The sequence below is a fragment of the Schistocerca gregaria genome, chromosome 5 (genome assembly GCF_023897955.1).
Source record: "Schistocerca gregaria isolate iqSchGreg1 chromosome 5, iqSchGreg1.2, whole genome shotgun sequence".
In the NCBI taxonomy this organism is placed as follows: Eukaryota; Metazoa; Arthropoda; class Insecta; order Orthoptera; family Acrididae; genus Schistocerca; species Schistocerca gregaria.
The window spans coordinates 475631422-475653371 of NC_064924.1; the positions used below are offsets into that span (position 1 = coordinate 475631422).

The window sequence follows — 21950 nt, forward strand, 5'->3', positions numbered from 1 at the left end:
GAATTTGTGAACAGCAAGTAACCTTCCTAATATGTAGTTGGTCAGGATTTAACGCAGAATCGCATCACTAAATACATCTTTACTAGCTGCTGGCAAGTCTCGAAATTTAACACGTATATCACCAACACACAACTTCATTGGCTGCTGGCAAATCGCGCGTTGTACAATGCCCTCAGTGACATTGTAGCGAGAAGGAAGCGACTCTGGCTTACTTCTCTGGTTTCTGTATTACTAACCTGGTGTCTTGCTGCTTTGATAGTCCCTAGTCGCACAGTAATAGCGCTCAGGCGCCAGGGTCAATGTAGGTTTGTGATCCTGCTGAAGTTGGGTGTGTCGGGGCGCCAGTTGTTAAATGTTAACAACCTTTTGTAATATACTAGTTTCAATGAAGAATATTTTGAAACACACGTCACAGAATTTCCAATATGGCGGCTCTTGGCTACGCCGTTATATTCGACCCTTTTCAAGTCATTTATCACCTTCAATACTCGTGACAGATACAGCCCACGACACGTGGCGTTCACTGATAACTAATTCTTTTATTTTAACTTTTTTTTAACAGCTGGAATATATACTCACGACCGTTCTTTTGGAGCCGCCCCCGATTACTCGACCGTGCGTTTTGAGTGGCGCCTCGCTACTAACTCGCCCTGTCTTCCTGAAGCACAAGAGAGACCCCACCTTTCTCCCTCAGGCAATAGGGACACTCCACTCGACTCCTGGAAATGGAAAAAAGAACACATTGACACCGGTGTGTCAGACCCACCATACTTGCTCCGGACACTGCGAGAGGGCTGTACAAGCAATGATCACACGCACGGCACAGCGGACACACCAGGAACCGTGGTGTTGGCCGTCGAATGGCGCTAGCTGCGCAGCATTTGTGCACCGCCGCCGTCAGTGTCAGCCAGTTTGCCGTGGCATACGGAGCTCCATCGCAGTCTTCAACAATGGTAGCATGCCACGACAGCGTGGACGTGAACCGTATGTGCAGCTGACGGACTTTGAGCGAGGGCGTATAGTGGTCATGCGGGAGGCCGGGTGGACGTACCGCCAAATTGCTCAACACGTGGGGCGTAAGGTCTCCACAGTACATCGATGTTGTCGCCAGTGGTCGGCGGAAGGTGCACGTGCCCGTCGACCTGGGACCGGACCGCAGCGACGCAGGGATGCACGCCAAGACCGTAGGATCCTACGCAGTGCCGTAGGGGACCGCACCGCCACTTCCCAGCAAATTAGGGACACTGTTGCTCCTGGGGTATCGGCGAGGACCAATCGCAACCGTCTCCATGAAGCTGGGCTACGGTCCCGCACACCGTTAGGCCGTCTTCCGCTCACGCCCCAACATCGTGCAGCCCGCCTCCAGTGGTGTCGCGACAGGCGTGAATGGAGGGACGAATGGAGACGTGTCGTCTTCAGCGATGAGAGTCGCTTCTGCCTTGGTGCCAATGATGGTCGTATGCGTGTTTGGCGCCGTGCAGGTGAGCGCCACAATCAGGACTGCATACGACCGAGGCACATAGGGCCAACACCCGACATCGTGGTGTGGGGAGCGATCTGCTACACTGGCCGTGCACCTCTGGTGATCGTCGAGGGGACACTGAATAGTGCACGGTACATCCAAACCGTCATCGAACCCATCGTTCTACCATTCCTAGACCGGCAAGGGAACTTGCTGTTCCAACAGGACAATGCACGTCCGCATGTATCCCGTGCCACCCAACGTGCTCTAGAAGGTATAAGTCAACTACCCTGGCCAGCAAGATCTCCGGATCTGTCCCCCATTGAGCATGTTTGGGACTGGATGAAGCGTCGTCTCCCGCGGTCTGCACGAACGCTGGTCCAACTGAGGCGCCAGGTGTAAATGGCATGGCAAGCCGTTCCACAGGACTACATCCAGCATCTCTACGATCGTCTCCATGGGAGAATAGCAGCCTGCATTGCTGCGAAAGGTGGATATACACTGTACTAGTGCCGACATTGTGCATGCTCTGTTGCCTATGTCTATGTGCCTGTGGTTCTGTCAGTGTGATCATGTGATGTATCTGACCCCAGGAATGTGTTAATAAAGTTTCCCCTTCCTGGGACAATGAATTCACGGTGTTCTTATTTCAATTTCCAGGAGTATATATATATATATATATATATATATATATATATATATATATATATATATATATAAACACTCTCAGCGAATGGCCGTTTAGATCGCTGTTGCTAGGCTGATGTGACGTCACGTTTGCGGACATTGTGACGGAAGTTTGTCTCGGAACACTGTCTCAGATTGTAGGTTCTTACTCCCGAATAGTCGGATCTTATCCCTACTAAGGTTGCACAACATTGCCTCTTATGATGTTCTCGTTAATGCCACTTGCATAATTGTCAGATGGGCTTGTAACCTGGCTGCTACTGAGCATTCCCGATTGCATAAATGTGCTTAATAATTGGCATAAACATGTGAAGGGGATGCACGTATTCATTACAATTGTACTTCCACCAATGAAGATCATCTACTGTTGGCCTTGTTCATGAAACTTGAGAATGTACAAAGTGATTCGGGCTGTCACAAATTTTCTCATTTTTCAAATGTTATAGCCAGATTATTTTTATAAGTACGTTTTAATGTCTGCATAGATGACAGGTTCTTTATCTCTATGAAAACTGAAATCTGACTTCTTATCCAACTAAGAAAAAATATAATAGTAACAAGTTTTGGAGCACATGTCGTGCCCCCTTTTTTAAGAAAGCTCAAGGCTTTTTCTAGGGAATTTGCATTTCATCGTCTAGCGAAATTCCTGCAGCATAATGCGACTGGATTATAAACTGCAATCACTTGGCTGTATACTTTTATGACGTTCGCTACTACTGCTGTATTTTATTGGAGAAGCGTTGCGTTCGTAGCTGACTTACACGAAATCTCGATGAGAGGTATTGTAGTTTGTTTATCATTGTCTCGATATTTTAACACTCTTAAACAAAAGCTTATTAGTTAATCATCTGAAGCTGAAGTTGTCGTATATCATCTGTTTAAAAGTGCTGATTCATTGACAGCTTTAGTGAAGAACTGTCGTTGCATACGATTGCTCCCTACTACTTAGAAGTAGAAGTATGTCTTCTCATGGAAATAGTACTGACAGCCGGAAAAGGCAATTCATGGTCTCAGACAAAATACACTTTCAAAGAAAACACTATTGGAAAACACTGAAATTACGTCACGGTAGTTCATTTGTATCTGTAACAACTGAATATCATTATTTAAAACCATAGCAGATTTTCAATGTATTATTTTCTACTCATATTGAGATTAGAGCATGTTTATTACCTCACTGTGTAAAATATAAAGAAATTATTCATTCTAAAATAAAATGTCAGGCTTTTTTACAAAAATATTCTTCTTTTTAGAAGCACTATCCGGATAGTAGCCAATCATGGCGTAGGCTTTCCTCGGCAGTTTCACGCCATCAAAATGAAGGAGTCCACCAAACCGTGCTGAGGGTACAAACCGACACTTCGCAACATTACTTGTTCGCATACACCGATTAGTACATTCTTGTGACAGTAGCTCCCTGCTACAACACGTTACATGCTTTGAAAGACAATGCTGTAATCGTGGTAACGAGAACCAGAAATATCATAATGCTTCACATGCTGGCCTGAGTGCATGTACCCAGTAGCCATAGAACGCCACGCGTGTAGGCAGTGGTAACAGGGCCCTTCCTTTATCTGAGCCCTCACTGCACGTTATTTCTACGTCTGTATCAATTCTCCGCAAGTCCCCTGACGGTATGTGGCGGAGGATACTTCTTATACCACTAACTGATCCCCCCTTACCTGCTCCACTCGCGAATGGTGCGTGGGGAAAATGATTGTCACTAAGCCCCTGTTTCATCTCGAATCTCCCGAACTTTTACATCTTGATCATCTCAAGAGACGTGGGAGGAAGCAATGCGTTCGACGACTCTTCCCGGAAAGAATCCGCTAGAAATTTCAGTAGTAAACCTATGCAGATTGGTTATCAGTCTCTCGGTTCTGCGCAGCTCTGCCGTGTGAATGTGAACCTTGTGCCACATGCTATCTCTTCACTTAACTCTACATTGTTTACACTGAGGTGAAATAAGTTATGGGATACCTTCCAACAACGTGTCTGACCTCCTTTCGCCTGGGGTAGCGTAGTAACTCGACTCCCCTACATAAATATTGAGCTGTGCTACCATTACAGTTGTTCATTTCCGAAAGCACTGGCGGTGCACGAACTGACCTCTCCATTAGGTTCCATACATGTTATATAGGATTCCTGTTCAGCAATCTGAGTGACTGAATGATTCGCTCGAACTATTCAGAATGTTCTTCAAACCAATCGTGAACAGTTGTGGCCCAGTGACATAGCGCATTGCCATCCGTAAAAATTCCATCACTGCTGGGAACCATGAAGTCCATGAATTGCTGCAAATGGTCTCCAAGTAGCCGAAAGTAACCATTTCCAGCCAATGATCGCTTATTTGGACCAGAAGGCGCATTCAAAAAATGGTCCAAATGGCTCTGAGCAGTATGGGATTTAACATCTGAGGTCATCAGTCCCCTAGAACTTAGAACTACTTAAACCTAAATAACCTAAGGACATCAAACACATCCATGCCCGAGGCAGGATTCGAACCTGCGACCGTAACAGTCGCGCGGTTCCAGACTGTAGTGCCTAGAACCGCTCGGCCACTCTAGCCGACTAAGGCCCATTCCATTCCACGTAAACATAGCCCATACCATTTTGGAGCCATCACCAGCCTGCACGGTAGTCCCCTTATTCCACTTCAGTTACACTATGTCGATGATTGCTGCGCAAACAAGTTCTCCACGTACGCCTACACCACGATTACTCTACCACGCAAACATAGAGGTTACACTCGTCTGGTGTGAGACGTTCCTTGGAGGGTCTACAGGGTGCCGAACCGCACAATAACCCTGGGTTCGGTGTGGGGCGGCGGAAGGGTGAAGTGGACTGCGGTAGTCGTCGTGGTGTTGTGTACCACTGCGGCTGCGGCGGGGACGGAGCCTCTCCGTTGTTTCTAGGTCCCCGGTTAAAGTAATATAACATAACATAACTTCAGTCGGGACTCATCTGTCCAGGCCACCGCATTCAAGTTCTCTAGGGTCCAACCGATACGGTCATGAACTCAGAAGAGCCGCTGCAGGCGATATCGTGCTGTTAACAAAGGCACTCGCGTCGGTCGTCTGCTGCCATAGCCCAGTAACGCCAAATTTCGCCGCAGTGACCTAACGCATACGTTCGTCGAACATCTCACATTAATTTCTGCTGTTATTTCGCGCAATGTTGCTTGTCTGTTTGAAATATTACCGTCAGACCTCCTTGCTTAGGGACGCCAGTTGAAAGTTGATGACGTCAAGACGTGAATGAAAATTGCGCAACAGATAACTGGGGAGGAGAGCTTGAGAGTGCTGCCTAGAAAGCATGCTCTATTCTCTACAATACTAGACAAGGGGCTGGAGAGCTCACACGCTGATGTGTGGGTCCCTGCATCTTTTATTTTAAAGGAATCCTTTAACTTGACTCCTTTGTGATTTTTAGGGTATGTTAAAGATTGATGACAATTGATTATCTATTAATTTTAAACATTATCACTCGACTTTACAGCGATTGCAGCAATTGTTCCAGTTTACAGATATTACAATTTTACAACTTATGGCTCGGGTGTATTATATACTAATCTGCACGCACATTTCTACGGGCAAGACGGAATTGCGTTGGCCAAATGTATACCACCAAAGTCTCCCAATATTTTACATGGGACATCCACTATATGAGGAGGATAATGGACAAACTGGGGACCAGATACATTAACACAGGGGGGTCAAATTTACGAAATTAAACGAGAACATTCATTTCCTTACACAATTCGAAGCTGGAAATTAAAGAATTAGTGAAAATATTTAAATACCTCTCTTCAACGCGTGAAGATCGAGACAGACGCACTGAGGGTATGTCTGCTCACTTACCCGTCTTCTGCAACAATCTCCGAATACGGCGGGCCACCAGAGGTCTTCCTGGGCCCCGGTGGAGGGGTGGTCGAACCACTTGGCCATGACCAACCTCTCCACCAAAAATCGTGTGACACTGGAACGCCTTTGACTTTTACCTGCTTGTGCTGTCTCTCTGGTCCCCTACTCAGGAGTGAGGTTGTCACTACTATACTACAGAACTACTTCCCAACTAAGAGCCGACCGGTGTGGCCGACCGGTTCTAGGCGCTTCAGTCTGGACCCGCTTGACGGCTACGGTCGCAGGTTCGAATCCTGCCTCGGGCATGGATGTGTGTGATGTCCTTAGGTTAGTTAGGTTTAAGTAGTTCTAAGTTCTAGGGGACTGATGACCATAGATGTTAAGTCCCATAGCGCTCAGAGCCATTTGAAACATTTGAACCGAACTAAGATTTGGCCACGATTTATGGAAAGGTGTGAGAAGGATTAGGAAAGTTCATGTGCAGATTCACATTCACGTACAAGAAATGCATAATACACGACACATATAAATACGTATTATGAAGCCTGACACACTTCTTTCCATCCGTCCACATCGGCCGGCCGCGTCGTTCAATAAAATTGGCGGCGCAGCCGCCTCCGTTTGTATTTCTCGGTGCGAGCGAGCAGCGGAACCTGCTGCTTATGCAGCGGAAACTACCGTACCGTTTCATGTTAACACTAACAACTCGGCGCAAACGCCGCTGCTCAGGTCGTTAAGTGAAGGCCGTCAGTCACTGTGTTGTCTGGGGTGAGAGGTACTGCCTGAAATGAGGTATTCTCTGCACACTATTGACACTGTAGATCTCTCAATATATACGATTTCCGAAATGTAATGTCTTTTGTGTCTCACTCCAACAACGATTCCGCGTTCAAAGTCCGTTCATTCCCTTCGTGCGGGCATAATCTCGTAGGAAACCTTTCCACATGAATCACCTGAGTACAAATGTCGGCTCCGCCTACGCATCGCCCCTTCATATATTGTTTACGCGATACTATCGCTGTCTGTGTATGTGCGTGTCGCTGTACCGTGACTTTGTCACCTCGGCGTTTGTGATCTTAAGCCTTGTGAAGCCGACGCGACGCCCGCCCGCAGGTTTCTACCGCGTGCTGTACGAGGCGGACGCGTGGGCGCAGGTGTCGTCGGCGCTGCAGCAGAACGCGTCGGCGCTGCCCGTGCTGACGCAGGCGCAGCTGGTGGACGACGCCTTCTGGCTGGCGCGCGCCGGCCTGCTCGACTACGGCGTCGCGCTGGACACGACGCTGCACCTCGAACACGAGGACGACTACGTGCCGTGGTCGGCCGCGCTGGGCGTGCTCTCCTACCTGAAGGACCGCCTCTACGGCGGCGAACACTACGGCAACTTCAAGGTGAGTGCCACGGGCAGCTCAGTGTTTGGACTGATGATAAATATCGATAAATCGATACGTCGATATTTTTTCCAAAATTATTGTTGTATGTCAGCGATATCTTTCGCTCCTCGAAATCGATAAATCGATCCTCAAATGCCATTCTCGAGTGCCAATATTTTTACTGGCTATTAAAACTGCCACACCAAAAAGACATGCAGATGATAAACGGGTATTTATTGGACAAATATATTATACTAGAACTGACATGTGATAACTTCTTCACACAATTTGGGTGCATAGATGCTGAGAAATCAGTACCCAGAACTACCACCTTTGGCCGTAACGACGGCCTTGATACGCCTGCGCATTGAGTCAAACAGAGCTTGGATGGCGTGCGCAGGCACAGCTGCCCAAGCAGCTTCAACACGATACCACAGTTACATCAAGAGTAGTGACTGACGTATTGTGACGAGCCAGTTGCTCGGCCACCATTGACCACACGTTTTCAGTTGGTGAGAGATCTGCAGAATGTGCTGGCTAGGGTAGAAGTCGAACATTTTCTGTATCCAGAAAGGCTCGTACAGGACCTCCAACATGCCGTCGAGCATTATCCTGCTGAAATGTAGGGTTTCGCAGGAATCGAATGAAGGGTAGAGCCACGGGCCGAAACACATCTGTAATGTAACGCCCACTGCTCAAAGTGCCGTCAATGCGAACAAGAGGTGACCGAGACGTATAACCAATGGCACCCCATACCATCACGCAGGGTGATACGCCAGTATGGCACGCTTCCAATGTGCGTTCACCGCGATGTCGCCAAACACGGATGCGACCATCATGATGCTGTAAACAGAACCAGGATGCATCCGAAAAATGACGTTTTGCCATTCGTGCACCCAGGTTCGTAGTTGAGTACACCATCGCAAGCGCTCCTGTCTGCAATGCAGCGTCAAGGGTAACCGCAGCCATGGTCTCCTAACTGATAGTCCATGCTGCTGCAAAGTCGTCGCACTGTTCGTGCAGATGGTTGTTGTCTTGCAAACGTCCCCATCTGTTGACTCAGGGATCGAGACGTGGCTGCACGATCCGCTACAGCCATGCGGATAAGATACCTGTCATCTCCACTGCTAGTCATATGAGGCCGTTGGGGTCCAGCACGGCATTCCGTATTACCCTCCTGAACCCACCGATTCCATATTCTGCTAACAGTCACTGGATCTCGACCAACTCGAGCAGCAGTGTCGCTATACGATAAACCGCAATCGCGATAGGCTGCAGTCCGACATTTATCAAAGTCGGAAACCTGATGGTACGCATTTCTCCTCTTTACACGAGGCATCACAACAATGTTTCACCAGGCAACGCCGGTCAAGTACTTCTTGTGTATGAGAAATCGGTTGGAAACTTTTCGCCACCGGCACCACCCTTGTGTGAATGCTCTGAAAAGCTAAGCATTTGCATATCACAGCATCTTCTTCCTGTCGGTTAAATTTCGTGCCTGTAGGACGTCATATTCATGGTGTAGCAATTTTAATGGCCAGTAGTGTACTTTTTGAGCTTTTATCACGCCCAGTCTTTCTCTTTGACTGTGTGAAACAAATATAGATGGACAAAGAAGAAGTCCGATTGCACGGGGTGTTGGTGGTGTGAATGCAATAACAAGATACCCGATGTAAAGAAATAGCTCACCAGTTGCGTTAAAAAACAAATTTTAACGCAACTAGTGTGCTGCTTCTTCATATCAGCATGCTTCAAAGACGGTTGGTGAAACTGATGAACAAAAATCTAAACGGCAAGATTGGACCATGCACTGAGTGGAGACGTGTGAGGGGAGATGCTGACGTTATCAGTGTTCGGTGCTGCCAACAAAACCTGCAACGCTTAACTTTACCAAGCGATTTTGGCACTACAGCTGCTAGGTCGCTGGAGTAGGAAAAATGAAAAACAGGGAAGTCGGCATGAAGTGTTCCAGACAGATCCGATTTGTGAGGAAACCGAATGACGGACCCATCGGACACCTTCTATTGTTCCAATTACCAGCAGTTACCATTGTCAGCAAAGTAGTTATCGCCAAGCGTGTAATGTGCATCGTTTTCCTTTCAATTCTTGCCCTAATGGGGATAAGCGAGATGTTAGCTTGTTGATTTACAGAATATCTAATAATAAATCAGTACTTAAATATACAGCTGTAAAACTGGCAGTATATTTGCAATGTGTAACCAATATTTTTTTGGCCCAGTACGTCGCTTCTTTTTCCGTCCATATATCTAAACTTTTTTCGATGTGTCGAGGGTCGATAAAGCTATATATTTTAAATATTAACATATCGGATTCACGATGCTTTAAAAAAAATCAACAGTCCTACTCAGGACACCTACAAGAGGACACGGATGTCAGGGATCGGGGAAACAGTTCTCCCAATCACACCCTTCCGCCTGCAAGAAGGGGGAGGAGGAAAATATCGAGGAAACAGTCTCCCTACTCACTCTTTTCCGCCTTATTACGAAAATTAAGGACAGACGGGGAGATTATATACTGAAATAGGATTCATACACAATAAAAAAAACTGTTGTGAATAAAAGCTTCAAACACAGGTACAAAAAACTAACTTCAGTCATTAGATAAGTTAGCAGTGAACTGAGTGGCAAATTGTGCTTAAACTGTTGAACTTGTACAGGCTATTGGACAGACAATAACGGTTCGGTCAACAAGAAAGAACACACACAATAAATGAGGAAATATGTGAGAAACGAATACAAGCGAGGGAGAGGTTTTGACGATTCATGACACGGCTGCAGTAGGGCTCTTAGCCTTACCTACGCAACACCACGAGTCACAACGAGGTTAGACTGAGGTCGTCCTTTCGAGCCATCATTGTAATATTTATTAATCTAGTTGCGAAGAAGAAACTGCACGATGCATACATGATTTCTTCGTTGAAAACCGGCAGCTTGCACTAAACCTCAGCACTCATGATCACCGCTACGACATGACGCGTAAACCATTGGTCTATGTTAACTTGTAAATTAGTTACATGTTCTATACATCACTTAAATGATTTTCTTACGGAAAGGTTGTGGAACGCGTCATTTACACGATATGTATATATGATTAATTTCAGGAGATGGCTACATGCTGGCCCCTTACAAATTCGTAAATGGCACACTAGCCTATATTCAACATTAATTAACACATTTTTCAATCGTACTCATGGAATTACACTCAAAAGTAATTTTTATGGGCTAAGGGATTTAAATTAAAAATTGGTCCACAGCATAAAATGCATTGTGCAGAACAAAAAAAATGATTTAAGATTAGATTTAAACTAGTTAACTGATTCTTCCGTTACTTCTCGGCATAACATGTAATATGGGTGTTATACACGATTAATTTATTTGGTTAACTCTATTTAGGATCACTTGATGGTGGGCTTGTAAGCTGAAAACTGGTTATCGGAAAAAAATTGTTCTGTAGAAGATCTAAAACATTGTGCTTTTCATTTATAAGTTTTGAATTTGTTTTCATACTTGTCAGACATTTTATGCCACACGGCAGTGTATCTATCGCGAAAAATGGATGTTGACTTCCTCACAGTGGTCGTGAAACAGACTCACTGCTTGCGCTGGGTGCTATTTAATACGTCATTTCGCAAATAAAACAGACAACAGACAATACTGGCTCTACCTTTTACGGCTAACATCACTATGTATTCTGCAGCAGTTCTGGAAGGACCAGCGTACGAAGCTAACTTGCCACACCTAACAGCCAACCATGTCTGGCAGCTGTATCTGAGAGCTGGTTTCGCAGGATGAGGCAGGATAATGCTACGATTGCGGATGGGGCTGTAATCAGTTACTCTCGACTGCACAACAAACACGTAAACTTTATTTAAAGAAATTAAAATTTTAAAACAATCTCTTGAAAAAAAAAACACACAATTGACTGTATGACGGCTGAAGGCCTTATCACAGAAAAAATTCCACAATTTTGGGGCCGAAGGCCACCAACAATAACCTCGAACAACAAACGGCTGAAGACCTGAATTAGAAGTCAGAACAACAATTTCAAATGGCACATATTAAGATAAATACTTCGTTTTAAAACTAACAGTAACGCGGCTGAAGGCCTTATTACCAAAGAAATGAAATTATTGCTCGGCTGAAGGCCACACCAACAATAATTAGAAAATTACAGATATCCTTGAAATAAACATCACAATCCTATGAATCAGTTCAAGAGGTTCTCAGCAAGTGTTCCAAGGGTCGGCCCGGGAAGGTAACTCAAGCATAAAATAAGGTGAGACAGGCAGCCAACAGTTGTACTCACATAACAGGGTGGCAATTCAAACTAGGGGCAGCTTAAGCGCCGACCGACCGACTAACCAATCCGTCTAAGGTCCGATCACCGGCACAACGATGGAAAATTTTTAGGCAAGGGCGTAGCGACAGATTGCACTACGTCTTCAGAAAACCTGCTGCGCCCCCAACCGACCTGATGTCCGTTCGCAACTCACCAAATCCAGTACACAGACAGCATTAAAATAACTGCTCATTCAAAACCAAAAGATACACACGGATCCGGGAAAACAATTCGACCAACAACTCACAATACTAAAACCAGTCACTGTGAAACAACACGGACGAATTGTAAGCCGTCACAAACACAGAGAAGCCAGAAGCGGTCGGAAGACCAAATGCACGTCGCCCGCTGCGATGACCGACCGAACGACCAACCAACGGTCGTCCCTACGCAAGTCAGGCACGGGAAAGATCCCAGTATAAATCGTCGACTGACAACTTATTGTCTTCCAACTACACTCCTTCGACACATGACGACGCGGAAATAGTAGAGGCCACTTCAAAGGTGGCACCACAGTACGTGCTATCGATAAGCGCCGCTGCTGCTGCAGACAAGGCGAGCAAACGTAGTGGCGCCAGTGAACACACTAAGAAAACGAGACACCACTATCGCTACTACAAGATGACAAGGTATGAACGGCATCAACGCGAGCCGCACACGACTCATTATCCAGGCGTGTGTAAGCGTTCCAATTCCTGCAGAGTCTTGGTGTCAACAGAATTAGCCATCTTGGCGATTATTAGCACCACTTTAATGCAATAGCGTTATGGGCTAGCGAAAATCATGGGAAAATATCTCTATACATGTGCATCACTGATATCTGTTTATCATCTCACTGCCACATTCACTTTACGAATAAAACTGGAATGCAACGGCGCCGCTCACTGGCTGCCAGCAGGGTATCTTTGGAGAATTAGACAGTGTTTTGTTTTCCAACGTTGTATGGCTTTATCTCTGTGACAAGTGATTGTTCATATCGGTGAACATAAACGCTATGCCGTTTGCGTTGACTTGTAGAGTTTGCTTTGCATTGTTTAGCTGTTCAATTTTGCGTATTTGACGAATTTTGCTCGTACCTGTTTTACTTATTTGGTTCGTGGATATCAGTATGCCCCGTTTCAGCAATCGAGTGTTTAAAAAAAGGCACAATGAATGGAACAAGAAATCTTTTGTTGTTTCGAAGGGAGATGCTGCTCAGACTGCTTCACAGACTACTCCAAATGAATGTGATAGAACTACTTCCAGCAAGAAACTTTGTGACACGAAAGAAAAATGTGAAAACTATGAAAGTGACAGTAATGATGTGAATGAAATAATTAACATTTCCTTGCTCTCTAATATTTTGAAACATAACGTATTATGCCAAGTTTGCAAAGAAAGAGGACTGGAATTGAAAATAACCTCACATATTGGTTTGGCATGTAAAATATTATTGAAGTGTAACAAATGTGCTGCAGAAGTTTCATTTTCTAATTCTAACAGTATTCCTCATAGGTGTATGATATGTGAGGCTAGTGTATGGCTTGCGTTGCATTAGCAAGGGCAGTGCTGCAGGGACAATGTTATGTGGAATTACGAACTTTCCAAAACCACCAACCAAGTTTGGATTTTATAATGAATTAGTGGGATCTTCTGCTGAAGATAATTCTCAAGCAGCAATGAAGAAAGCAGTTGAAGAAGCTGTGACAGATAATGGGAATTATAGAGTTTAACTGTTGCTTTAGATCAAGGCAACTTAGAGGTCGTAAATTTCTAAATGGAGTTGTGACAGCTACCAGTGGAGACAGTTGCAAAGTAATTGATGTTGCTACTCTCTCAAAACATTGTAGATGTAAGAATAATACCAAGGACGAACATAGTGAAAGTTGAGAAGCAACTTTTCATAGGACGAGTGGAGCAATAGAAGTAGAGAGAGTGAAAGCAATTTTTTCCACATCACAGGAGTGGTATAATGAATGATGCACTAACTATCTAGGACATGGTGGTCCTAAGGGATATAATACTGTAGAGTAACTCATACGTTATGGCAATGAAATTCACATCAAAAAAACAGGAGTGCATTGGACTTGTGCAGAAGCGCATGGGGGCTCGCTGCGCAAACTAAAGCAGATGTTAGGATCCCAGAAGCTTATTGGTGGTAAGACCCTTGGAGGAAGAGGAATATTGACACATGAAGCAACTGATAGATTGCAGAGGTATATAGGTGTGCAATTAGGCAAAATACAAGAAGCATTGAGCATATGAGGGGAGCAGTATGGGCACAATTTTTTCTTACTGCATCAACAAATCAGCACCCACAACATGCACTGTGCCCCACAGGTGATGACTCATGATGTAAGTACCAATCAGGAAAGGAATATTCCCATAAAAACAGTTTGCCAAATGCTGTAATTGATGTAATTAATCCCATATTCAGAGATTTATCACAGCCAAGTTTATTTGAAAAGCGTTTACATGGGAAAACACAAAATCCAAATGAAAGTGTAAATAATTCAAGTTGGATTAGGACTCCCAAAAGAGTGTTTGTACAGATAAAAAATTGCATTTTGGAGTGTATGAAGCAGTGGAAACATACACTGACGGAAACATTAACAAATGTGATGTGCTGAAACGTTTAGGTTTCCAACCAGGACACAACACAATTTCCACAATGCGCCCAATTGGTGAAGAAAGACTAAGAGGTGTAGGAAGAAGAGACAAAAGCCTACAACATACAACAAAAAGGAAGAAGAGACCAGTGCAAAGGAAACTAAAACTGGAAAAAGGAGAGAATGCTGCTAATCCATCATATGGGGCAGCAATGTATTAAAAAACTTTGGAAGCCATTTCCCGTAATTTTATAAATTTTCATCTTTGAGGAACATTTTCTCAAAACCTGAAATTTATACACAATATTGTTTACTTCTTTTTCTTAATTTTTATAACAAATTGTAAAAAAGTGTATAATTCAAAAGTTATAGAAGAAAAAGAGAAAAATTTTAGTGAAAAAAATAAGGATCTGTTTACAAAATGTAAAACAAAAACCAATAAATATTTTTTAACATGGCATTATAGTTTTGTAGAGAAATATTGACTGAACATGTAGTCCAAATTTCAGAGCAATATGTTGAATGGTTTTAGAAAAAACGCTCATTCTATTTGCTAAAATTAACATGGAGGAGATGGATCGTTCCGGCTACAGCAGAGGAAGCCCCCAGTGAATCGCTTGCAACGCTTGGCTAACAAGTTGCCAGTGTCTCGGCGCCCGCATTGCCAAGCGTCGTGTCCTCGATCACAGCTTTGTACTGGTTTACTTTGAAGGTGAACGAGCTGGTTGTGGACACCATCTTCATATGGGAAGTCGAAAAACATTCCATTTTATGCAACCAAAAGCTCCCAGGCTACTGCAGGGAAGATTTAACAGAGAAAGCAGGGTGTGAAATGGGACGAGAATTTCATATTACATGTGCAATGTACTGTACATCTATTGTTTGGAGTAAAATTAACGGTACGTCAGTGGAAGCAAATGTACAAGAAATTGTAAATTATACCGATAATATTCTTTTGTATGACTAGCAGCCTTTGACATTCTGTAAAATAACATCGTCAAGTGGAAACGAACAGTGAGAAAGCCACAGATCTCTGATACGTGTAAACACATTGGTGTTCTCATGCAAATGATTTACCGAGTACAAGTCTTCATCACCATATTTCTGCTTATATAAATCTGAAGATATTTGGGTTTTTAAAATAAAAGTAACGATGGGTTATCGCGGAAGAAATCAACGGCGCCAAAACACTGTAGTACTGCTTAGTCGTTCTGTAAAGAGCTATGAATTTCAAATCAGTCCTTTAAAGTTTCTTGGCTGTAACATACAGTCTGCAGTTTATATTTCTTTGGATTTGAGGAAGAAAACGGGATTTTCTGAGTTTTCTTATTCAAGAGCAATAATAACGGAGAAACACACCTTCCTCTGAGCTAAATTCTGTCCCCGACATGCCGTATGTAACAGAAAGTTGCTCGATTGCGACAAGCAATACTCCCTCTCCTTCACGATCGCACACAGCAACTGCAGTTTCTCATTTCTGAGTTGCCTTCTCTGCGGAAATGCGTTGCCAGCTGGTCGGCAACCAGTTGCAGATGTAGGTTGCTGACAGTAGCGTCCCTTTTCCGTTTCTCCGTATACGGACGCCCTTACTATTATTCATTCTACTCTTATTGCTTATTGGAGTGATGATCCTGTTCTTTAACCTTATTGATGCCCACGCTAGCTTTCTACAGAAAAAAATCTTTGTAAGATTTGAGAAGTTTTCAATCTTTACGTAAGGTCTTCAACAAATTTTTCGTTACAGGCTATGTACAACAAAATCTCTCGGATCCAAAGATCCCTTTTTTAGAAAATTATGACCTCTTTTGGATATGATAAAAACCCATTTTTGATCTGTTTAAGACATCGAAGTAATACAGATCTGTACATACAGTTTTCCAAAAGCAAAGATACTTCTCGTCATGGCGAACTAACTCATCAACTCAGTAATTATGCAGCCTTTTCACGTCACAAAACCCAATAGTAGGGCTTGAATGAGGCAGTTACAAAGCTGACTAACGTGATTTGGGAATATCGGACAGCAGCAGTTATAGTAAATAAAGTTATTTGTGATTACTTGACGATTTTACTGTTTCAGACTTACATGTTGGAGTTGTTGAGCCCACTGTATGAGAAGTTCAAGAATTTCGAAGTAAGCTCAGAACTGTCGCACACGGATCGCCTGCTGATGGAGAAAGTGCTTACGTGGGTCTGCGAACTAGGGGACACCTCATGCCAGGAAAAGGCTGCCGAGCTCTTTGGCGACATCACAGGAGATGGGAGCAGCAGGTGAGTTGATTTCAAGTCACATGCGCTGAAGTTTTCCTCGGAGTAGCTCCCCACGATAAAAAGGTGGCATGCAACTTTTTAACTTTTTTTTACCTGAACGTAAATATCTTGAGCAATAAGGCAATCATATATTTGCTGCTTGATCCATAAGCGAAAGACGGTATATTCTCAGTCGATAGATAAAGCGATAGCTATTCTATTGGCTGTTGTGTGGCAGTTAAGTGGCTTTGCCCTATTTCTGTCGCCTTTGTGGCACTTGAACTCCTAACCACGAAGAACATCCCAGTACCGTAACATCACCTACTCTCTACTTAACTGTGAGGTGTCTAAACATCTTTTGAGGAACGGCAGCCCATTCTTCCTAGTTCCGAAATCAGAGAAGCTATTGATGTTACACGCTGGGGTTTTCAGCCAAGTCGACGTTCTAAACTCATGCCAAAGGTGTTCTGTTAGGTTCGGGTTAAGACTCTGGGCAGGCAGTCCATTTCAGGAATGTGGTTATCGGCAAACCATTGTTTCACAGATGTTGCTCTACAACGGGGTGTCATGCTGATACAAACAGGCAACGTCATTGAACTGTTCTTCTGCTGTATATAATGCTAAGAATGTGTTCACATCCTTTTTTAACCACAACTAGGGAAATACATCCTAACCACGAAGAACATGCCACCCTACAGTAACACCACCTACTCTGTACTTAACTGTTGGCATTACATATGACGGCAGGTAGCATTCTACAGGCATTCGTCCAACCCAAACACTTCCAATGGACTGCCACTGCGTAAAGATGTTTCAATCATTTGTAGTCGTCCACTGTCGAATGGCCTCGTGTTTTGACCACCTCAAGCGTCCACAAGCACTGACTACAGAAATATGCGCCGTATGAGGAACTGCTCGATCGTTGAAACACATTCTTTTTAACACTCTATGCATAGTCATTATGCTAGCCGGACTGCTCGAAGCACTTCGGAACTCACATGTGAGTCCTTCCGCTCATTTCATGTGACTTTTCACAACCACATTCTGCAAAACTAGACGGCCCCTGCGTGGTACTTATTTAGCTGTGGTTGTTCCTTCGCGTTTCCACTTCACTTGGACAGCCTTAGAAGGTTGAAATGTCCCTGATAGATTTGTCACTCATGTGACATCCAATGACTATAGTCCGATTACAACTACTTGACAGTTGACACTTCACGCGTTGGAGCTGGTTTCCTCCCTCAAAGCAGAGCGCTCAATGTCACGCCCGAACTATTCACCGTTACCAAGTTGCCAGACTGGCACAACAATTGATCATTTCACTTCAACTTCCTTATCCGGCATTCTTTCCTGAGGTGTATGTATCTCGAATCATGGGTCTGGCGTTTTTTTCGTATTTCATCACACATGATAACCACAACAAACAAAACACACACAAACACACACACAACGACGCCAATGCAATAAACAAGCTTCATATGCAGCGCTAACCAGACACTACCGGATATTTCCGCACAAGATACGGTTCAACGTCACAGGTAGAGTTATCGTAATCAGAGAGATCGGCTTACATTAGATTAGCTTCTCACAATATTGCATGAAGCCGAATTTTTGAAGGCTGTAATTCTTCGTCGTGACTGGGACCACAGTTACAAACATAAGTGCTAAATCTAGCATTATAGCATAGCGCAATCAGCAGTCTATAAACCTGATGTGTAAAAGGTTGTAGGTTCGACACTCCGCAAATATAGTGCGATATTTTTTATTTCTAAAACAACTTGATTTCTAAAAGAGTTTGATTATTATTTTTATTCAGTTAATTGGCTCAAACGTAATAATTTATTTCTAATAATTTGCCGCGTCATTGTATCATCGTATTGGCTTTTTTATTTGCTCTTTTTTTCCTGTCATGCTTTTCGCGTTTGGAACCTGCTTGTATTACTCATAATCTGCAACCAATTGCCAATCGGGACTGCTCATCGGGTGGTAATACTGCAGCTCCTGAAGCCCATGTGACGATAACTTCAGGTTGGTTGATTAGTTGGTAGATTTGGGGGAGGGGAGCAGACAGCGAGGTCATCGGTCCCATCGGATTAGGTAAGAATAGGGAAGGAAGTCTGCCGTGCTCTTTCAGAGAAAACACCCTGGCATTTGCCTGAAGCGATTTAGAGAAACCACGAAAAACTTACATCGGGATTGCCTCACCCCGACTTAAACCTTCGTCCTCCCGAATCCGAGTGCAGTGTGCTTACCACTGCGCCACCTCGCTTGGTGATAATTTCAGGTAACCAATAGGAAATTACGGTCTGCTTTTAGCGCTGAAATTGAATTTTTTCCTGTCTTGAGTTTGCTCTTTGAGCTTAGCTTTAATCACCGTGAACAAACCGATTGTGATTTTAGTTCTGCTGCAGACTGTTGACCGCCGTTTCATGGGATATGTTGCACATCGTGAGGCTGTGGTTAGCTTAGGACGTGAATTTACATTCGTGGCTACAAAACGCGTCGTCTGCCACAGTTCATTCGTTGGTCACTTGAAATCAGCAGTAGCCAGAGCATCTCGTATTTCTAACATACCTCGCAGCGTGCACTACATTGCAGCGCGTTAGACATTAACCCATTAAGTACCAGTTTCCTATTTTGAGGACAGAGCACATAATTATTTATAACTAGACAATACATTTTTAATTTGCAACTATTACTGTTCTACGTCATTTTTTGATGCTTTTTATAACAAATGTATGCTTACAGGAAATTAGAAGCAATAAATCATACCATTAATTGATTATTGAATTCTGAGGCACGCTTTTCGTTATTACAGGTATTTACGTTATTGACAATTTAGTAATATTTGAAATATGTGGCAAAGATCTTTTTGTGATTGTTTATAATAGACAATGTGTCTTTTAAACTACTTTCATTGTTAGCTCAATTGGAGTTATATTCATTGTTTGCCATTGTTATAAAATTTGGTGTACTCAAAATAGGACACTGGGACTTGGTGTTATCATTTCAGTTATTTGTACTGCTGCACGTTCGAATATGAAACTCTGCTACTGCCGATGTATTTTCTTGTTAAAACGTGGTAATTTTACCAGATTTTGTAGCTGAGCTAAGCAACAACCCCTCTTTTATATACATATATTACAGGATATGAAGTTACTTTGAAATTTACAGCGTATTGTGTAAGTATATTTATGAATATGTTACCCATTAGTAAATAATATAGTTCCAGATGGACAGAGGTATGAAGATGTGGGCATACCAATTATAAAGACAGCTATGTGAAGGAATAAATATGAGAAGTTGAAAACATTGCTTCATTTTCAAGATAATGATTAGTCAATAAAAACAAATACGATCGCGGATTCAAAGTTAGACCTGTCTTGAAAATGATAAATTAATCTTTTAAAAATTTGGTATATTTGAGTAAAATTTGTCAGTTGACGAAATGATAATCAAATACTATGGACGAAGTGGGCTGAAACAGTTTATCTGAGGTAAGCCTATTAGATTTGGCTATACGTTGTGGTCTCTTTGTAGAGCAAGTGGCTACTGCAAGTGGCTACTGTTTCAAATTTGATTTATACTGTGGAAAGGATCCAGAAGATACTGCAAGGGATGACCTACTATAGGGATCAAGAGTAGTCCTAAACATGCTGGACTGCATTGAAAAACCCAAGAATCATTGTGTGTACTTTGACTATTTCTTCACTAGTAGAGATCTTCTGATTCATGTGAGAAATTTGGGTTTTCGAGCAACTGGGACTGTCAGATAGAATCGAGTTGGTAACTGTCCACTGCTCAGCAGTAACGAACAGAAAAAAACAGTTCGAGGAAACTATGACTACCAGTTCGACAGGAATGGTGAAGTCTTATTTGTTCGATGGTACGACAACAGATGCGTTACAATTCGTACAAATTTTGACAAAGTTAAACCTTTGGGAGCAGTTACGCGGTACAGTAGACAAGTAAGTAAGAAGACACAAGTGCAACAACCTACCGTTTTGAAGTCGTATAACACGTACATGGGAGGTGTTGACGAGCATGACTGGTTAGTTGGAAAATATGCGAGGGTAATTAGAGGGAAAAAATGGTACTGGGTTCTATTTACACATATGTTGGAAATGGCCCTCGTAAATGCCTGGCTCTTCTACAGACTAGTACATCGGAAACATGCACTGGATTTACTGGATTTCAGACGTGCTGTTACAGTTACATATCTGAAATTGGACATTGGAAGACCAAATATTGGACGTCCAATGGAATACCCATCAAGTCAGTTGAGAGTGATACCAGACATCAGGTTTGATGGAATTGGTCATATGATTGGCAAAAGAAGTACGCAAAAAAGATGTGTGAGAGCTATATGCAACGGGAAACCAAAAACATATTGTGTTAAATGCCGTGTAACACCGTGTGGGAAGTGTTTTGTATCATTTCACAAGAAATAAATAGTTAAGACTTGAATACAGTTTACTATGGTATACGATACTGTTAGATCCCAGCGTCCTATTGTGAGGACGGCCATTATATCAGCATGTATAAATATTCTTTGGCTATTTTTGTACTTATTGTGTTTCATACACTATTTACATTATAATTAAGGCATAAAAAATTCAATTTAAAAAAATTAATTTGGGACTTAATGAGTTAACAGCGTTTGTGAAGTGACCCGCTCTGTTTGTGTGTAACCTACTTAATACTGGCATTTTCACTATTCGAACGGTATCGAAAGTGAGTGATACTTCGACACGTAAATTAGTCTACTTTGCTTATTTTCATTCACTTATGTCGTATGATGTTATGTTTTGGGGTAACTCTTCCATTCTAGAAGGAAATTTTTGGCTCAGAAACAGGCGGTTCGGGGAATAAGTGGTGTGAGTTCACGAACCTCTTGTCGACCTCTGTTCACGAGTCTGGGTATTTTGACATTGGCCTCTCAATGTGTATATTCCTTATTGTCATTTCTTGTTACCAATATTAGTTTATTTCCAACAATAAGCATCTTTCACTCGGTTAATACTCAGCAGAAATCAAACCTCCATTTGGATCTGACTTCCTTAACTCTTGTGCAAAAAGGTGTGCAGTATAATGCTGCATCCATTTTCAATAAGCTGCCACTCGAAATCAAAAATCTTAGCAGTATTCCATGCGCTTTCAAATCAAAAGTGAAGAGTTTCCGCATGGGTCACTCCTTCTATTCTGTCGAGGAGTTCCTTGAAAAATTAAGCTGATTCTCATTGTATTGCTGATACCGTTTGCTTAAACTTATAGACTAATTTTCTTTCATGTTCATGAACATTTATTTTTATCTGTTATTACTTTTATGTTGTAAGATCATGTACTGACACGTTCCATGACCTTGGAGATTTGCTCC

General features: G+C 43.0%; 1 protein-coding gene across 1 annotated transcript in view; it reads left to right on the forward strand.

Moving 5' to 3' along the window:
• Positions 1–21950, forward strand: part of LOC126273019 (aminopeptidase N-like) — a 161133-nt gene that overhangs the window by 107129 nt on the left and 32054 nt on the right. The window contains exons 12-13 of the mRNA XM_049976391.1: positions 7126–7400; positions 16407–16597. Of these exons, the coding sequence (XP_049832348.1) occupies positions 7126–7400; positions 16407–16597 (466 nt within the window). The remainder of the gene's footprint in view (positions 1–7125; positions 7401–16406; positions 16598–21950) is intronic.